This window comes from Eschrichtius robustus, chromosome 20 (genome assembly GCF_028021215.1).
Source record: "Eschrichtius robustus isolate mEscRob2 chromosome 20, mEscRob2.pri, whole genome shotgun sequence".
NCBI classification, from domain to species: domain Eukaryota; kingdom Metazoa; phylum Chordata; class Mammalia; order Artiodactyla; family Eschrichtiidae; genus Eschrichtius; species Eschrichtius robustus.
In genome coordinates, this window is record NC_090843.1 from 50,600,057 (window position 1) to 50,618,184 (window position 18,128).

General features: G+C 48.0%; 2 protein-coding genes across 4 annotated transcripts; one reads left to right on the forward strand and one right to left on the reverse strand.

The window, feature by feature from the left end:
- Positions 1–3,734: 3,734 nt before the first annotated feature.
- On the forward strand, positions 3,735–11,564 carry TMEM97 (transmembrane protein 97). 3 transcript variants are annotated; one of them, XM_068529677.1, is made up of 3 exons: positions 3,735–3,952; positions 9,181–9,325; positions 10,260–11,564. In XM_068529677.1, the coding sequence occupies exons 1-3, from the start codon at positions 3,824–3,826 to the stop codon at positions 10,517–10,519; spliced, it is 534 nt and encodes a 177-aa protein (XP_068385778.1). In that variant the 5' UTR covers positions 3,735–3,823; the 3' UTR covers positions 10,520–11,564. The 3 variants fall into 3 exon arrangements, with proteins under 3 accessions (XP_068385778.1, XP_068385779.1, XP_068385780.1); XM_068529678.1 differs by having other exon boundaries at positions 10,478–11,564; XM_068529679.1 differs by lacking the exon at positions 10,260–11,564 and adding an exon at positions 9,758–9,790.
- A 102-nt stretch (positions 11,565–11,666) lies between these two features.
- Positions 11,667–18,016, reverse strand: IFT20 (intraflagellar transport 20). The gene is given in 7 exon segments (XM_068529680.1): positions 11,667–12,089; positions 12,546–12,649; positions 13,254–13,339; positions 14,500–14,628; positions 14,788–14,812; positions 14,815–14,972; positions 17,837–18,016. Coding segments are annotated over 6 exon segments (480 nt in total). The 5' UTR covers positions 14,869–14,972; positions 17,837–18,016; the 3' UTR covers positions 11,667–12,007.
- Positions 18,017–18,128: the final 112 nt, after the last annotated feature.

Sequence of the window (18,128 nt, forward strand, 5' to 3'; positions counted from 1 at the left end):
AAAGAATATATAAATAACTGAATCGCTTAGATGTATACCAGAAACAAAACATTACTTTACTTTAATCAACTATACTTTAGTTAAAAAAAAGAAATGCTGATACATGATCTATCGATGAACCTTGAAGGCCTTATGCTAAGTGAAATACGCCAGACACAAAAGGAAAAATATTGAATGATTCTACTTATATGAGGTACCTAGAAAAGAGACAGAAAATAGTATAGGGGTTACTGGGGAGAGGAGGGAGGGGGAGGGGGAATTATTGTTAAATGGGCACAGAATTTCAGTTTGAGACGATGAAAAAGTTCTGGAGGTGGACAGTGGTGATGGTTGCAGAACAACGTGTATGTACTTAATGCCACTGAACTGTTCACCTAAAATGGTGCAGACATGTACTCAGATCAGTGCTGCTCAGAGTGAAAAGAATGAACATGACAGAGGCAATGCCTCGGAGGTCCAGAGACAGCAACGATCCCCCAGACAGAGGCAATCAGGGCAGCAGCCCTTTGGAACTTAAAACACCTAAGAATGGGGAGGCCGGCAGGGGTGGGGTGAGGAGGGTGGGTGCATTTTAAGGAGAGAGAAGAGTGAAACAAAAGCAGAGAGGAGAAGCAGCCTTGCCTAGTTGCAAAAGCAGCCTTGCATAGTTGCTGCCCAAGAGGAAGGTGGCAGGTCTAGCGCGGGCCTTCTCCGAGCACTTTTCCGCTGAGGTTACGGGCTAGAATTGTTTCCACCACTGCGGGGTCCGTTGTCGGGCTAGTGGTGTTGTCTCATCACAATACAAATAATTTTCAAAAGGTGCTAAACATCACCTCTTCTCACTCAGAAGGAACTTTTTTTTTTAAGTCATTCTTTCACTCAACACTTGCTTTTGGTGAGAATCTGCTGATTAACCTTGTCCCCTCCCCAGGGCCATTTATCTTCTACTACTTATCTGACCTTGTCAAGCTCTGGTTCCCCCACTAAAGGAATTTCAAACATAAGACAGCAGCTGGACAGATTCTGTTGGATGGAGAGCCTTCCAGAAGTGCCTGGCCTTGAAAATCTTTATCTACAGATAACAAACTTGGCTGAGTGAGATGCTTTTGGAGGAAGTCACTTTAACAGCTGCACACTCACCTCGTTCCCTGGGCAAATCCCAGCTTAGGGGCCCCACGCTCCCTCCCCCTAGCAAGCAGTTACAGTCAGCACGGACTACAGCTTAAAAGGTGTCTGCCATGTCCTGAAAGCCGTTCTTGGGGGGAGGGGGGCGCGCTGTTGCCAGGCCCCCTCCTGAGTACAGCTGTGCAGGAGCGCTCCAGCCTACCCCCTAGAGGCCCTGGGGATGCCAGAACTTTGTGTTCTCACAATGTTTATCCCTTGTTCACCACCCCAGAAGGAACCTCCACTGCCTCTCCTGCTGTGCTCTCCCTCCACCCTGCTCTGATTCTCCTCCCCAGTAAACACCCGCCTCCTCTCCAGAGCCCAAACCCCTCTACTGTGGGGCTCACAAAGCCCTCCACACCCTCAGCCCTTACCTCCTGCAGTAAATGACACGTACCTCCCCTGCCCCTAAGGGCTCGGCTTCCCCACGGCCTCCCCAGCACTGGCTGCTCACTTTCTCACAGTCCACTAGCTCAGGGTCAGGAGGTGGGGTCACCAGCCTCCCTGCTCCCCAAGGCCACATCCATTTCCCCTCCACTCTCCGAGGTTTAAGCCAGACCTCAGCCCATGCCCACCTCCCTCCTGGTCACTCCCCTTACATACCCAAGACTTTGGCAATGGGCTCACAGCCGACTGCCGACGCCACCCGACTGCCACCACCATCCAAGGCGGCCGCTGTGGTCCATCCATCCCACACCCTGGGCTCTCAGTCCCTTGACTTCATCTCCAAATACCTTCCCCTCCACTCCATTTCAGCCACAGCTTCCCATGGGCAGAACCTCTGAGATCCGGAACCCACACACTTGTACCCACACGTCATACTCTCCCAACCTTCTGGCCCATTCATCCAGTTACTCCCATCACATTAGCGCTTATTCCTCAGCAAGGCCTCAAATCCATTCACTTCTCCAATTTCTCCCAATCTACCAGCCCCTTCTGGCCTTATGTCACTCACTCCCTATCCTGCTTGAACTGCGGGCTCCGTCTCTTCAATGACTCTCTTGTTCAACTCCTCAACATCACCACTGTCTTTCTAACCCCAACCCTGGACGAGTCGAACAGCCTTTTTCTCTGCAGATCTCATGATGGAGAAAAGCACACAGCCTAGGAGAGTGGGGCCTCCAGATCAGTGGCCACACATCTCAGCTGGATCCTCTACACTGACCACAATTCTCTGTCCTAGTGCCACGGGGCCCACCCTGGGGAGCACAGCACTCCTCTGACCTAAACCTGATCCATTCTCTCCAGCTCCTCGGCGGCCTTGAGCCACATTTCCTGCTCTCGTCCTCCTACACGGACAACCTTTCCCCGGACCGAGAAATCTCAAGCAGCATCTAAACAAGTGAAAGTACTCCGGTCTCTCTCATCTGAAAAGTACATATGTAAGCCCTCTCTTGAGCACATCTCCCTCCACCCACTGCCCCGTCTCTCTTCCCCTTCACAATCAGATATCTAGCTCCCTGCCTCGATTTCCCCATCTCCTTACTCCTTGCCCTGCTGTCATCAGGCTCCTGCCTCCACCAGCCACAGCTGCTCGCACAAGGTCACCGGTGTTGCTCTGACACAGCTGACCCTCCCTCCTTGCCCGTGTCTCTGAGACATCACACTCCTGCTGTCTACCTGTATCTCAGCTCCCTCGTCCCATGACCCCTAAGGTTGCAGGTCGCCTAAGATCTCACACAGGCCTTCTGCTCTCAAAACTTCAACTCTCATCAAACGCTGATGCCTCACAAATCTACATCTTCAGACATGTTCATCCAACTGCCTGCTAGACTTTTCCACTCAGATGCCGCAGAGGCTACCGCTCAGTGACAACATGGCCAGAACCAAATTACCTTCCCTTCACTCCTTCTCTTCGTCACTCTTCTCAGTGAACGGCAGTCCCACCCATCCTGTCCCAGGGCAGACCCGGACCCAGCATATAATTAAAGATCAATATTTGCAAAATAAAAATGAATCACTGAGCCTCCCTCATTCTCCACAGCCAATCACCAAGAATTATCATTTTTACCTCCTACTATATCCCCGTGCTTCTTTCTTAATTGAGGCTGGCTGCCTCCTACACATCCTTCAGAAGGCTTCCGGGACCCTAACTCCGGAGGGACAGGGATCTTGTCCGCTGTTCCCACGGCCCGTGACTGCCGCCACGGCCCGGACCACCACGCACTGTCCGGTCGGCCCTGTTGACTGACACCCCACTGCACTGGGCGCTCCATCTCCGTAAGTGCCCGCGGCCGGGCACACAGGAGCCTCCCAGCAAGCACTGAACGGATGGAGCGAAGGAACGAAGAGTAATGAGCGAAAGGGCCACGGATGGCACGCGATCGCGGAGAGAAGGCCGACAGGCCCCGCGACAGGCAAGACCTCTGGCTGTGCAAGCCCAGCGCCCGGAGCGGCCCCACGCGGCGGCCGAGCAGCCTCGCCCCCACGTCACGCGGCGCTCCCCGCGGCCAATGGAAACGGTCCGCTGGCCGCGTCGGCGGACGCTCCCGGCCCGCGCGCGGCTTCTCAGCCAATGGGAGCGGCCGGCGTCGCTCTCGAGACAGGGCGGGGCGGGGCGGGGCGGGGCGGGGCGGGGCGGGGCGGGGCGCGGGGGTCCTGTGATGGCGCGGTTGCGGGCTTGTTCCCACGTTGCGTTCCCTCCAGCGTAGTCTAGGCTCCTGCTCTGCCCAACCGACGGATGATGGGGCCTCTGGGCGCCCGGCGCGGCCTGGAGTGGCTGCTGGGCCTCTACTTCCTCTCCCACATCCCGATCACCCTGCTCGTGGACCTGCAGGCGGTGCTGCCGCGCGATCTCTACCCCGTGGAGGTGAGGGCGCCGTCTGTCCTGGTCGCCGAGGTTGGCGCCCCTCGGCGTAGCGGTTGACCCGGCGTCCCCGTGATCTCCCCTCCTCCGGCCTGGCGCCCCGCCTCGCCCACTCAGGGTTCCCTCCTGCTTTCCTGGGTCCCGTCGGCGCTCCGGCCCCTCCTTACCCTTCAACTCGACTTCTTCCTCGGGGTTTTCTTTGTCTCTCCCAGCCGCTTCCCCAAGGCTCCTGGAGCCAAACACCTTGCTCCTTTTAAGGATAGTTCTTCCCTGGGTTTAAGACTCCCACACCCCAGCTCTGGTCAGTTGTCAGTATTTGAGGGAAGTAGCCTGGATGAACCAGTGTATAAATTATGGACACATGTTGCATTTGTTTTAAAGTTGTGTTTCTTGGGAGAGCTTTAAAAATACCGACTAATCCCAAAGAAATAACGCTAGTGTTAGACCCCTCTAAGGGACATTCGCAGAGCGTCCTGATTTCAAGATTAGGATCCAGCAACTTAAAAAGCTCATAAGTAAACGACACCTTTTCAAATCGGCCTTTTTTATTGGATTTGAGCAAGAATGATCACCTGAGTAGAAACGGAGGCGAAAGCCCCATTTCCTGGTTGTTGGAGAGCATTCTTTACCCCAAACTTTAACTTTTGCTTTAAATGCTTTTTATTTATTGAGTTTTATTTTCATGTCTGGACCCTATAACCTTCTATCACGGAATTCCAGTCCTCAGTTCTACACTTCTCCAATCTGTATGCAGAACTATAGGCAAGCCTGACGTGTCTACCTAAAGATTTGATTTTACCTCTATTTCTCTTTAATTGCTTTTTCTCTGCAGAGCAGGGGTTCTTAACCTGAGGTCCATGAACCCCTAATGGGGTATGCAAAATTGTGTGTGCCTTGTTTTCCATAGCTTCCATCAACTTTTCCAGGGGTCTGACCCTCCCCAAAAGGTTAAGAGCCACTGCTCAACAATAAACCCCCACTCCATAGTCTGGTTTGTTCCTAGCTCCAAGCATAACTGGGAAGACCTCTGACCTACCTTTTCCTGGGAAAAGTGTAGGTTGTGTGTGGCAAGAGCATTGTCTGGGGACTTGGTTCTTCCAAGAACTTCTTGAGTTCCTTGGGCAAGTCAGGGCTCTGTAGCTTCAACTGTCAAGTAGGAGAGAGAGGAGTTAAATCACAAGCTCAAACATATACAAGATGTATTAGTTTCCTATTGCTTCTGTAACAAATTACAAAAATATAGTGATTTAAAACAACACGAATTTATTATCTTTCAGTTCTGGAGGTCAGAAGTTTGAAATGAGTCTTGTAGGCCTCGTTCCTTCTGAAGGTCCTAGTGGCGGATCTGTTCCTTGCCTCTTCCAGTTTCTGGTGGCTGCGGGTGTTCTTGGCTTGTGGCCACATCACATCAATCTCCGCTTCGGTCATCACTTTGCTGCCTTTTCTTCTTTAGTCCAATCTCTCTCTGCCCAACTTTTATAAGGACACTTGTAATTACATTTAGGGCCCACCAGATAACCAGGATAGTCTTCCCATCTCCAAATCCTTAACTTAATCACATCTGCAAAGTCACTTTTGCCAAATAGGGTTACATTCATAGGTTCCAGGGATTAAGATGTGGATGTCTTTGGGAGCCATTATTCAGCCTATGACACAGGCCCAGGTGGTACATGATCCTTCTAAACAGGTCGTCACAGCTCTGCACTAGCTATTAGTTGCCTCGAAGAAAGGAGAGCCATGTCTGTGCAAAGTCTGTGTGGCCAACAGAACTCAGGCAGGCTGCCTGTTCACAATCTCTGATGTTATGAGTCCCTTTAATACTAGGCAGTCATGGGACTTCCCTGGTGCTCCAGTGGGTAAGTCTCCGCACTCCCAATCTGGGGGGCCCGGGTTCGATCCCTGGTCGGGGAATTAGATCCCACACACCTGCCGCAACTAAGAAGCCCGCATGCCGCAAGGAAAATCCCGAGTGCCGCAACTAAGACCCGGCACAGGCAAAATAAGTAAATACATACATACGTACATAACAGTTATGTTACTCCAGGTAGCCAACCGTTCCAGACTTAACAGCTGTTGGTTTCCCTATCTTTTCTGAATGTGCCATTCCCACAAGTTCTTGCTCACCACTCACAAAATACAATTAAAATGTTTCCAAAATCATAAAAACCCCATTTAAACTTATATATTTGATTGGTAGTTTTCTCAGCTTTATTTTTTTAAGTTGACCTGTTGTAAAAGGTCAAGGGCCAACATAGGCAGGATCTGACCAGAAATTCTGTAACTGTGTGTGTGTGTGTGTGTGTGTCTGTCTATGATACTGTTTAAAGACCTTAGTAACACAGGGGCCTCCCAGCTTGGAAGGCCTGTGTCTCTATTCACTATTGTTGCTTTGGGGTGGGCAATGATGGTTTTGTTGCTTCTGTATGGGGAAATAATAAAAGCCCTGAGTTATTTTCAGATTCTTTGAAAAAATGCCAAATTTTAACATCTGTTGTGTTTTTCCTCCCTAAACAGAAGGAATTTCTCCTAGAACTAAAAAGCTTGTGGAGATCACATAATGGTTAGGCTAAAATTTGCAAATATCTTTCTTGGTTTGAATCAGATCAACACTTGGAAAAACTCTTACTATGAAACAATAAGAATTTAGTTTGGATTAGAACATGGAGAGGATGGGAAGCATTTTGTAGTATCATCTGCAGCTGGGTAGCATTGCTTCTGTTAAAATAAGGGAAAACAAGTGAGCATCTAGATGCTGAAAGCAGTTTGTGCGCTCATTCTAAGAGGAGTGCAAGACTGTTCAGTAGCAGCTTTGGTCTAGAAATCCATGTGCGTAGGCCAGGTGAATATTTTAATGGATAACAATGGTACGTTGAGGCAAATGTGAGTCAGTTATAAATGGAAACCGTTTTATTACCTTTTTTGGGGTCTTACCTAATAGTTATTAATGACCAGTTGCATGCTGAGATTTTAATAGGATTAAATTGAACTTCTCCAAATATGTATTACATTCAATTAAGTAATCTTAACATCTACTGTGCTAGCCATCGTTCTAATGACTGTAAGTATTAACTCTTTTTATCTTACCAACAGCGAGGTAGGTGCTATAATTGGGAAACAAGTTTAGTGAGATTAAGTGCTTTGCCCAGAGCCAGCACTCAGCCCCTGGGTACCATGCTCATCACTCTGCTTGGGGGTTAAGGGCGTTGACCCTCCACAGTCGAAAATCCACGTACAATTTATAGTCAGCCCTCCATACCCACGTTCCTCCCTATCTTCAAATTCAACCAGCCACCGATTGAAAAAAATCCGCATATATGCAGACCTGCACAGTTCAAACCTGTGTTCAAGGGTCAACTGTTTTAAATTTTGCTGTTATCATCCTGCAGCCCTTAGAAATTACAGTGTTGTACAAATCTGCCTGGATTTATGAAATAGGTGGATCTGAATGTATACAAATTAAATAGAAAGTGAAGTTCAAATGAACCAGAATGCCTTTTTTTAAAAAATAAATTTGTTTTTGGCTGCGTTGGGTCTTTGTTGCTGCGTGTGGGCTTTCTCTAGTTGCAGCGAGCAGGGGCTACTCTTCGTTGCAGTGCGCGGGCTTCTCATTGCGGTGGCTTCTCTTGTTGCGGAGCACGGGCTCTAGGCGCACGGGCTTCAGTAGTTGTGGCACGTGGGCTCAGTAGTTGTGGCTCGCGGGCTCTAGAGCACAGGCTCAGTAGTTGTGGCACACGGGCTTAGTTGCTCCGTGGCATGTGGGATCTTCCCGGACCAGGGATCAAACCCATGTCCCCTGCATTGGCAGGCAGATTCTTAACCACTGCGCCACCAAGGAAGCCCAAATGAACCAGAATGCCTTTTAAATTCTGCATTAAATCTTTAAAAATAGATCCTTCCAATATTTTTTTGAAGTAAATCTAGAACGCAAAAAAGGATCTTAAAAAACATTTAGTCCAAGTTGTTTGTTTTACAGATGAGAAAATAGAGCCCAGGAGAGGTGCAGTGACTTAAACTTTATATTTTCTACCACATTACCATCCTGAAAAGTGCTTAGAAGGAAGCTAAGGATATTGCTGTGAATTTAAATTTCAAGTCAAATACAAATTCAAGATCACTTGGTCAATAAATTGATTATCTAGCTAGGGCCTTTTTGTAATTAATATTATGCTAACAGAATGTTTGTTTCTGGATGTTTGCTTAAAGCTCACTTGCAGCAGAGAGGCCTCTATTTCACAATAGTGAGCCTTTATCTTTAGATTAAAAATTAACAGGAAAAATACCTTTGGATTTTCCATTGTAAGCCAAATTCTTATCTTGGAAGTTGTCTTGATTTATCATAATATCAAGATGCCATCTCCAGGAGGTTAAATGTGACAGACCTTCAGTAGTCTACGTAGTGTGGAGAGCCCTAGGCTTTGGGCTCTTAAAAGAGCACAGAATGGGCAGCCTCAAACCCTCCTGCTTCCTTCCCCTGCCTGCAGCCTCGCCTACATGGATCTGCGTCTTTTGATTTGACAGTGCCATCACGAAGGTGGGGCCCAAGCTAGAACTGAGACCACTCACTCTCCAGAGTGAGGCAGAGCCTGTTCCTCTGCGAATATACTACTGATCTCCTAAAACAGAAAAAACTTTAGAATTAGGGGGGTAAAGAATGACAAGGAACTTGAGATTTGGGGATAAGTTAAATTGTCTAAAATTGCAGCTTCGCAGAGGTTAGATTTATTACCTCCCTTACACTTCCCCCCGCACCTCGCCCCCCAAAAAAGACAAGGAAACTTATTTCTGTATTTGAGGCCATCTGGCCCTTGGAGCTTGCTGTGCAGTTGCTATTTTGAAAGGACAAACGTCAGGATGGTTTTCACGTCATTTCTTTATAAAGAAGGATATTGTTGGCAGATCCTTCACGTTTGTGTGTTCAGCTGAGAGCCTACTAAGTGCCACACATTGTTGCTCCTGACAGTATCCACACCTGGATATGTGTTATCACAGACATGCTGGGTAGCACACAGGGGCTGGAAGAGCTGAGGAAAGCTGCTGGGAGAAGGTAACATTTGAGTCAGAGCTAGTGAGTTTTTATTAAATGACCATCTAGGCTGCACCACAAAAGCCAGCTGGGTGTGCCGTCTGCTGCCAAGGGAGCTGGGTAGTGAGAGGCTCCGCCAGCGGGTTGGAGCTGCTGAAGCCTGTCCTGCCAGGTAGCTGTATTCATTGTGATCCTCATCTTTTCCCAGCTGAGAAACCTGCGGCAGTGGTATACTGAGGAGTTCAAAGACGCCCTGCTACAGAACCCCCCGGTGTGGTTTAAGTCCTTCCTGTTTTGCGAGCTTGTGTTTCAGCTGCCTTTCTTTCCCATCGCAACATATGCCTTCTTCAAAGGTTAGTAAATGGGGAAATCCCATTTCTGCTCTGAAACCAGGTCCCAGAAATCTTTTGGGAATGTTTTACCAAGGGAGAGGGGAGTGGTCCCTGGAGGCTGTATGAGGGTGGTACAGGATTGGTGGGAACGGCCAGGACAGATCTTGTATAGGGACATTAACGTGGCTCAGGCTAGTGTCTGTGGTCAGCTGGGCTGCAGGACTGCCTCAGTCAACTGGAAATCTCTCACACACGTGAAACCTGAGGCTACTTTCAAGTTTGAACTTGTTCCTTTTTATTGTCCCTCCCCCCCACCCCCCACCCCCAACAGAATTTCTTTTTTGTTGTTGCTTTTACTTTTCTGCTTTGGGTAGTATCATACTGGCTTTTAAGCAGTAGCATCAAGCTAATCTCTAAATGGCTTAACTTCTCATTTAAAAATTATTCTTACAGTGTCCCCATGACGAATGCTTTTAAAAAGAAGGTGGCCATACCAGTGTTCATGGTAACTAAGCTTGTACAGCTTCTTTCCCACTGGAACCCCCAAGCCATCTCTTAGCAGAATCTCTTGATCCCTCTCACCTATATATAATTACTTAGCAAAGAGATGTTGCTGACAGGGCTGCCCCGCCTCCTCCCCTCCCCCCAATTGCATTTTGGACCAACCCGGTTTAACTAGTAATGGCCATTTAACTGCCCTAGAGTTTTTCTGAATTAATTCTGACACCACCCAGTGTTCTTTGGCAGTCAGTGGCTAGGGCTCCAGCTGTCACATAAGTTTGCACGTTGGGCATTATTATATCACATCCAGTTTCCCATTTGTTTCCACTTGGAAAAGGAGGTAGAATGATTCAGCTGAAGGGAGCAGGCAGAGACAGGGTGGAGGATGTTGTGGACATACCTGGAGCCATGAGCAGATCTAACCCTTATCTCTTTCTCTCCTCGATGACCTCAGGAGGCTGCAGGTGGATCCGCACCCCTGCAATCATCTACTCGGTTCAAACGATGACAACTCTGATTCCAATCCTCTCCACAGTTCTACTCGAGGATTTCTCCAACGCCAGTTGTTTCAGAGGACAAGGACCTAAGACTTTCCACGAACGACTATTCCTTATATCTGTCTACATGCCTTACTTTCTCATCCCTCTTATACTTCTGCTTTTCATGTTGCAGAACCCCTACTACAAGTCTGAGGAGAAAAGAAAGAAAAAATGAGGAAAAATAACCCCAGGTCCAGGGGAGAGGTGACCACGGGGCAGTTTCCTGTTGGACCCAGTACCAGGAAAATTCTCAGAACCCATGTTTTCAGTAGTATTTGAAACACACCAGCAGCAACACACACGGCCAAGGCACTGGCAGGAGGCACATCACACCCTCATCTTCCAAGGGCGCTGGCGCAAACAGACCAATCACCTGAGGATGGGCAGAGGGGTGTGGGCTAGGTTATAGCGAAGTGGTGCCAAAGGCCTCACTGTGTGCCCAAGTGCCACTGCAGGATTACTAAAGGCAGGACCAGACCAGAAGCCAGATGATAAACTTCCAAGCAACATGGCCTACTTGGCATGTTCATGAGTCATTTGACCCACAGTATACATGTGACTAACCCTTTGACTCATGACTCTACAGCGTGTCACTGGGGTGTCTCAGGCCATTTTTAAGCTTGAAGCTGTGCCTCTGTGATGTTCATTAAAAACTGTTTTCTTGTCCCCACACCTAGGTGGGGGTGAGCTATTCTGTAAGAGGGTTAAACTTAGCTTTCCTTAACGTTCAACCTTGGCATGACTTTCAGTCAGAAATGGGTCAAACTGGAAGGTGTATTGTTTCTGTCTTAAACAGGTTGTCCCAGGAGAAGAGATTTTTTTAAAGTCTTCTTGTTTATCCTCTTTCCAAGCCTCAGTCTTCTATTACTTTTTACAGACCACCTAACATAAGTTCCTTTACTCTGACATCTGATGTCCGGTCTCATTCCCAGTCAAAGGCAACGGGTGGCGGGGAGCTGCGCCTGACAGGTCCAGTGTGTGCATATAGGGTCTCTTCACGTTAGTACTTGGTATTCTGCTAGCTTTCTCTAAATTCATACTCGAGGCCAACTCAAAAAAAAAAAAAAAAAAAGACTTGTCAACACACATGGAAAATGGTAGATGCTGGTCCTGGTTAGTTCCCCCTTTTTGCCTGTTTTGCTTACAAGCCCTAATGGTCTGATTGTTGGGAGTATCGTCTGACTTGTGTGTCTGGTCAAAATAAAGGTAGCTGCTGACCACTGCCTGGTTTGTTTTGTGGACTAGGGGCTAGAGAGTCCAGGGCTCTCTTACAAAGGGTTAAATGTACATTTCAAGGGCACCAGGAAAAGAGGTAGATCAAGCCATTTGAAAATAATAATTTATTGCTTTTCCTTCCAAAGCTTTGTGAATTTACAAAAAAAGTTTATAGGCTGCTCAGTTCAGACTGAGAATGCAAGAGGTGAGAACCTGGACCACAATGGCCACTGGGTGTTCACCTGCAGATAGGCACTGACGTCTGAAACAAGCTCCCCCAGATTTGTTTTATTGCCTTCAGAGATGTTGCATTCCTCACACACCATCTCACACAACACACTTGGGTCATTAGTCAAGTCACTGGATTGGTACAGACCTTTTTTTGGTTTGGGGGTTGTGGGGTTTTTTTCTTTTTTTTGCCCTCCTGCTAGAAAATGAAATTTTCAGTTCATTTCTGAAAAATAAATTGGTCAATAAATTCATTTTGTTCTGCTTCTACTTTACACAGAGCTTCATATTCAACCCGATACCTGAAAAACAAAATTGTTAGAAGCCCTCAAAATGGATGAAATAAACCATGGACTTAATTCTTCTAGAGAAGAATGTAAGTGATTTAGATGATTCCAAGAAACGGTGTGAGTTCAAAATGAAGTTAGTGAGGGCAAGAAAGAAAAAATAAGAGGCAAAGCCCTACCTAGGGCCACCCTTGAGAAGTCTCCAGCCCTGAGAGTCTTCCTTTCAGAGAGCCAGCCAACTCTGGACACTCGCTACCTGAGTGTCCGTGCTCTCAAACTACTAGAGGTTGTCTGATAGTAACAAATTTTTTTCCCATGAAATGTAATTTTATTTTTATTTTAATCAGGATGACAAGTTAAGACACTATTCCTGGGAGAACAATGAAGAATAAGGACAAGAGGTGACCATTCGAAAAGGAAAAATAGAATTGCAATTCAGTAAAGAACTTGCTTTATGTCAAAACTTCTTACCTTTCAAGCTGCATTTTCTTTTCAGCTATTAGTGCCTGGAGTTGCTGCTGTTGGGCTTCTCTCTGTTTTGCTATAGATTTGAGCAAGTTCCGAGCACCAATGGCCTAGAAAAACACGATACTGCCAAAGAAGGCCATGGCTTCATTAAAGTCCTCAAGTGGGGAAGGGACGCTGCCTGGGGCCGGTGGAGGGTGGGGCGCAGTGTGGGGAAAGTTGAGCCTCAGAGCTTTCGGAGTAAGTCAGAAAGAGGCTTAACCTCATGATCCCAAAGTGCCTGGTGAGAACGGAACTGCAGCTCTGAGGCAGACCTAGGAGTGTCCCCAGAGCCTGGCACACAGTGGCCCATTTGGTGCGCCATTTGTGTCCTTTGCTAAGTCATCTACACTCTGCACGCCTTCATTTTTTCATTTATAAAATGAGGGTAAACCACCTATCTCAGTGATGATGTGAAGATTAAAGGAAACGGTGACGGAAAGTACACTGGCATATAAGAGTTCAATAGTAGGTTAACTGGACCAGGAATTATTTCAGGTGTACAACATAATCATTCAATATTTGCATAGGTATTCTTATTTAAAATCTTGTTCTAATTAAAGAATCCCCGCCCACCTTCCCCTACCCCCCGACCCCCAAATAAGTCAAGAGGGCAGAAGGATGAGAGGCTAGTGAACCAGGCCAAGATTTAGACAAAACACATGCTGATCTTACCTTCATCTTCTCATTTTCTGCTTCTTTTGCAAGTTGGTCGACAAGCTCAATTAAACCACCAACTATTTTCTGAAACTGGCCGATTTCTTTTGGGGAAAGAACAAAACAAAATGTTTTATTTTCTCAGCATCACCACTCTCCCTCAGCATTCCCGTGCAGCAAGAGGGCAGGGCTAACTGCCCCTTCTAATTTGTGTCAGAAAACGTTTGGTGTCTGACACCCTTGGTCTGAACCTAGAGAAGGGTGGCCAGGTGCCCAGCGCTGGACTGGGGCATATTTGGATCTTGAGGCACAAAGGGCTGTGTTCATGAAAGAACCGCCCCAGGACGTGAACACTGCCTCTAGACAAGCCTCAGATAAGACACTAGATTTCAGTTAATGGTGGGGTAGGGGCTTTCCACCTATGACTTGAGCTAATAAAAAGCTCAAAGCATTTAAGGACTTAATCTCGCATTTGCTTTTTTCAACGTCCTTGGGTGTAGTGGAACCCCATGTTACTGAGGAGTAAACTAAGGCCCAGAGGGTAGGACGACATGCACACAGCAATCAGAAGACTGGTGAGAGAACCCACGCTACCTTTCACCAGTCAAGCTCTCTCCACAGCCTATAGACGTCCAAAAGCTCAGAAATCCCTGCTCTAGCTAGATCTGCTCTGTATTCACTGCTACTGGGTTTGCTTGGCTGCTGGGACAGGAGGCATCCTGGGTATCTCTAGCTAAAAAAAAAATGAGTCTTTTGAACTGCCTCTAGAAATGTTCACTCCAAATAATGGCAAGTCAGGGACTTCCCTGGCGGTCCAGTGGTTAGGACTCTGCACTTCCACTGCAGGGGGCTCGGGTTTGATCCCTGGTCAGGGAACTATTTACTTATGGCCATGCCCTGAGGCATGGCAATCAATCAATCAATCAATAAAGGCAAGTCGGGCGCTGAGAACACTATTTCTCCCAAGAAATCAAATCATAACTCCACTTCCCACCCCTAAGCCATAGTTCTGAAGTTTAAGGTTCCTGAGATGGCATATCTAAACAAATACCCTCCTCTCTCCATTGCAGTGTTGTTTTGATTGGTGCTCTGGGACTACGCAAGAAGGCAGGTAGACAAGGTGGGTGGCACATGGGAATTCATGAAGGCCAGGCTCAACCTTCTGGGAGCCAGCAGCTCCACTGTGGCAGGGCCAAAAGCTGCAGTCGGGGTGGGGGCGGGGCACAAAGCTGAGGGGCACCATGTCTCCCCAAATGGCACTCACTGTTCACAAAGTCCTTGCACTCTTCCTTCAGCTCTATGGTCTGCTGGGTAACCTCTGGGTCCAACACCCGCAGCTTGTTCAGCTCATCAAAGTGCAGCCCTGCTTCACCCAGGATGTCCTTGGCCATGGCTGTAAAGAAACCAGCCCCAATCCCCGATCACTTCCCAGCCACTCAAGGAAATGCCTGCATCCAGCCCAGCCCCACTCCTGGCCCCCGACACCAATGCCAGAAACCCAGATGTTCCAAAGGCTCCCCCTTCCGTCTGCCTCTGCCTCTCTGAGCCTCACCTGTTTCCTTTCCAGCTTCCCTAGAGAAGAGCAGTCCTGCTCTGAAGGGGTGACAGTGTCAGCCAGGAAGAGGTGTGTCATAGGAGCAAGGGTCAGGAAAGAATAAAGTCCAGTTGCTTGTCACAGGCATCGTTCATTCAACACACATTTCTTGAGGGCCTACTACATGCCAACACTGCTAGATGCTGGGGGTAAAGATGAGTACAACATGGTGCCCGCCCTGGAGGAGCACAGAGTTTAGCTGGAGGAAGACAGACATGTACACTTAAAAATTATACTGTGTTAAGTGCTTTTACAGAAATATCACTAAAGCGTGGAGGAGAAAAGAACAGTTAACTTGGGGTGAGGAAGTGACATGTGAACTAAGTTGTGAGCCATAAGCATATTTATTTAACCACAGCTATGTACCCAAAGGGACATAAAAGAGCTTTTCAAATATAGTACAGGAACAACATAAAAGACAAGTAAAAGAAAATCTGAGCGAATGAAAAATTAAGGTTAAAAAAATAAGAAGCCAGGTGTAAGAATATTACCCAAAATGTATGCCACAGGCACAGCTGCCTGAACTGGGACCCAAAGGGGTCAGTCTCTTTCTAGCAGAAAACACAAAAAGGAGTGAAATATCATCAAGAACATACCAATAAGGAGGCCAGGGAAAGGCATTCCAAGCAGAGAAAAGAGCCTGGACAAGAGCATGAAGCCACTGAAAGGGCCTATCCTGTCTAGAAGATGAAAAGACAGAGGATGGAGCTGGAAAGGTCGGATGGAGCCAGATCAGAAACACCCTGTGTGCTAAGCTAAGGAGTTTGGTTTTGTTTTTTTCTGTAGACAAGAGAACCAGCACAGATAACGTCTCCCTTCCCAGGCCACCTTGCATTCCTGGTCCAAAGGATGCCTCAACTCTGGGAAGGAAACACTGAAAACTCACCCCCGTTCTGGCTTAAATACACACACAAAATAAAATAAAATAAAAATAAAGAGAGCACATACCCTGTCTAAAAAGGGAGGCAATGCTACTTAGGTCTAGCCATTGGCTGCTATACCAATTCCCACACCCCAGGTGTTCCGAAGGCTACCACAAACTGGCCCTGCGCCAGCCCTTCCCTCCCACCTCCCCCAGCCTCACCTGTTTCCCTTCCAGCTTCCTTAGAGAAGTTCTGTTCTGAATGGGGTGATTCTGCGAGTGACTTCCCGGGGTAGGTGTGCCATAGGAAGAGCAATGGTTAAAAAGAATTAAGCTCCATTCTTGCAAGAACTGATTTTCAAGAGGACCAGAAATCCAGATTAATATATGAAATCTGATTTTTAAAGGAGAGTATCTAATTCAAAAATTTTAAGCAAGGAAAAAAAAAAAACCACATCCAACACTGTGTGGGCCAACTAATGTATGTTTGGCTGTGTATGACCGCGGTCCAGAGCCTTTGGCCTCACTGGAGCCCATTCAAGTAAGTTGGCTAGCATCTTCATTTTGAAACATTTTAATCATCCAGAGCTCCCTTATAACTGGGCTTTTAAAAAAGACCTGTCTTCCTATTTGTTCTATGTACACATATAGTCTAAGCATTTAACACCTACCAGCTGATTAATTAGAACAACTGTTTCAAGTAACCTGAGGGCACAAAGATCTGCTTCAACTTCCACTCTCTTCCCTGGGAGCTTGCATTTATTCACAAACATCTACTGAGTTCCTGCTCTGGGGATAGAGAAGTGAAGAAAATGCTTTAATGCTTTAGCTTCTGACCTCTGGACAGACAGTAAACAGATAATCATGAATTGTGATAACAGTATGAAGAAAAGCACATGGTGCTACCTGAAGCCGTAGCAGGAGGACATAATTCATATGTAAACAAAATTACAAAAAAAATTTGTAAACAAAAGTCTTCTGAAAAAGTGACACGCTGAGACCTAAAGGGTGTCCAGAAGTTTTTCAAGTTAAAGGGGGAGGAGGTATTCCAGGCAGAAGGAAAAGCATGTGTGAAGATGCTGAGGCTGTGAGAAATTTGATGTGTTCCAAGAGCCAAAAGGCTAGCGCGGTAGAAACACTGAGCAAGGGGAAGAGAGGAACGGGATGAGGCGAGGTGGGGAGGCTAGGGCTGGACGGCGGAGGGCTCTGAAAGCTGCAGCAATGAGCCTGGATTTTCTCATAAGGGTAATTAATGGGCAGCCAGCAGAGTGGCATAGTCAGATATGCCTTTTAGAGAGATCACTCTAACCCAGGATGGAGAATGGGTTGGAGGGAATAAGAGGATGGAGCTACAACTATCTTGTTCATCACTGTTACCCGAGCATTTGGCATGGTGCCTGCACAGAACTGGCACTCAGCAAATGTCTGTGGCATGAATGACTGTGACAACAAACAGAGCAAGCTATTTCAGTAACCAAGGCTTGGAGCTGAAGAAAAGTGTTCCGATTTGAGATGTTTTGTAAGTCGAGTTGATAGGACGTAGTAAAGGATGATTGAATGCAGGGGTTTGGGGAGGAGTGAAGGAGAGTCAGGCAAGATTCCCGTGTATCCGGCCGGAGCCAGCTGCACGGTTGGAAAGCACATAGTTGAATGAGATGGGTCAGACCGAAGAGGAAGTGTAGGCAGAGGGTTCACAGCCGACCACCGCATTCTCTCCCAACTACCACCACACGCGCACCTGAGGAGCACCGGGCACAAGAGTCGGACTGAGCTCCCTGAAGATCAGGGTGGTGACGCGCTCTCCGCCCCCCGGCCCCCCGGGCTCTTCCGGACCCACGCTGGGCGCTACGAGCAGGCTCCATCCGTGGGGTGTGGGGAAAATTAGGAAGACCTGGGTGATGGAGCTGGCTGTCTTCACTACGTAAACTCCTTGAACTTATCTGAGCCTCTGTTTCCTCCTAAGGTGGTTGCGAGCATCAGCGCGTAAAGCTCCAGGCCCTAGCCGGGGGTAAAACCGCTCCCAGAGCCGAGCGGAATTCCCACGTTTCTTTCACCCTGGGAAGGCTTTTCCTCGGGCCGCGGGCCTGTCAGGCTCATCTCGCCCCGGGCCCGCCCACGTCCCCCGACCCGGAGTTCATGGCTTACCTGTCTGCCCCACAGCGGCGGCGGCGGCTGCGACCCAGGCTGACGTCGGCAGGCAGCTTCTCTCTCCGGTCAGTGGCAGCCGGCGCCCTGCCCGCCCGCCTGCCTCAGCAGCGGCCACGGCAGGACCTGTTTACGCCGAACATCACTTCTCGACCTCGTAAGCCCGTACACCCGCAGAGCCTGCTGGGAAACAGAGGCCTGAGAGGAGAGGCGGCTGCCTACAAGACCCAGAGGCCTTTGCGCCGGAAAGGCTGCCGGAAGTAGCTGTGCGCTCACCGCGGGATTCTCTCAG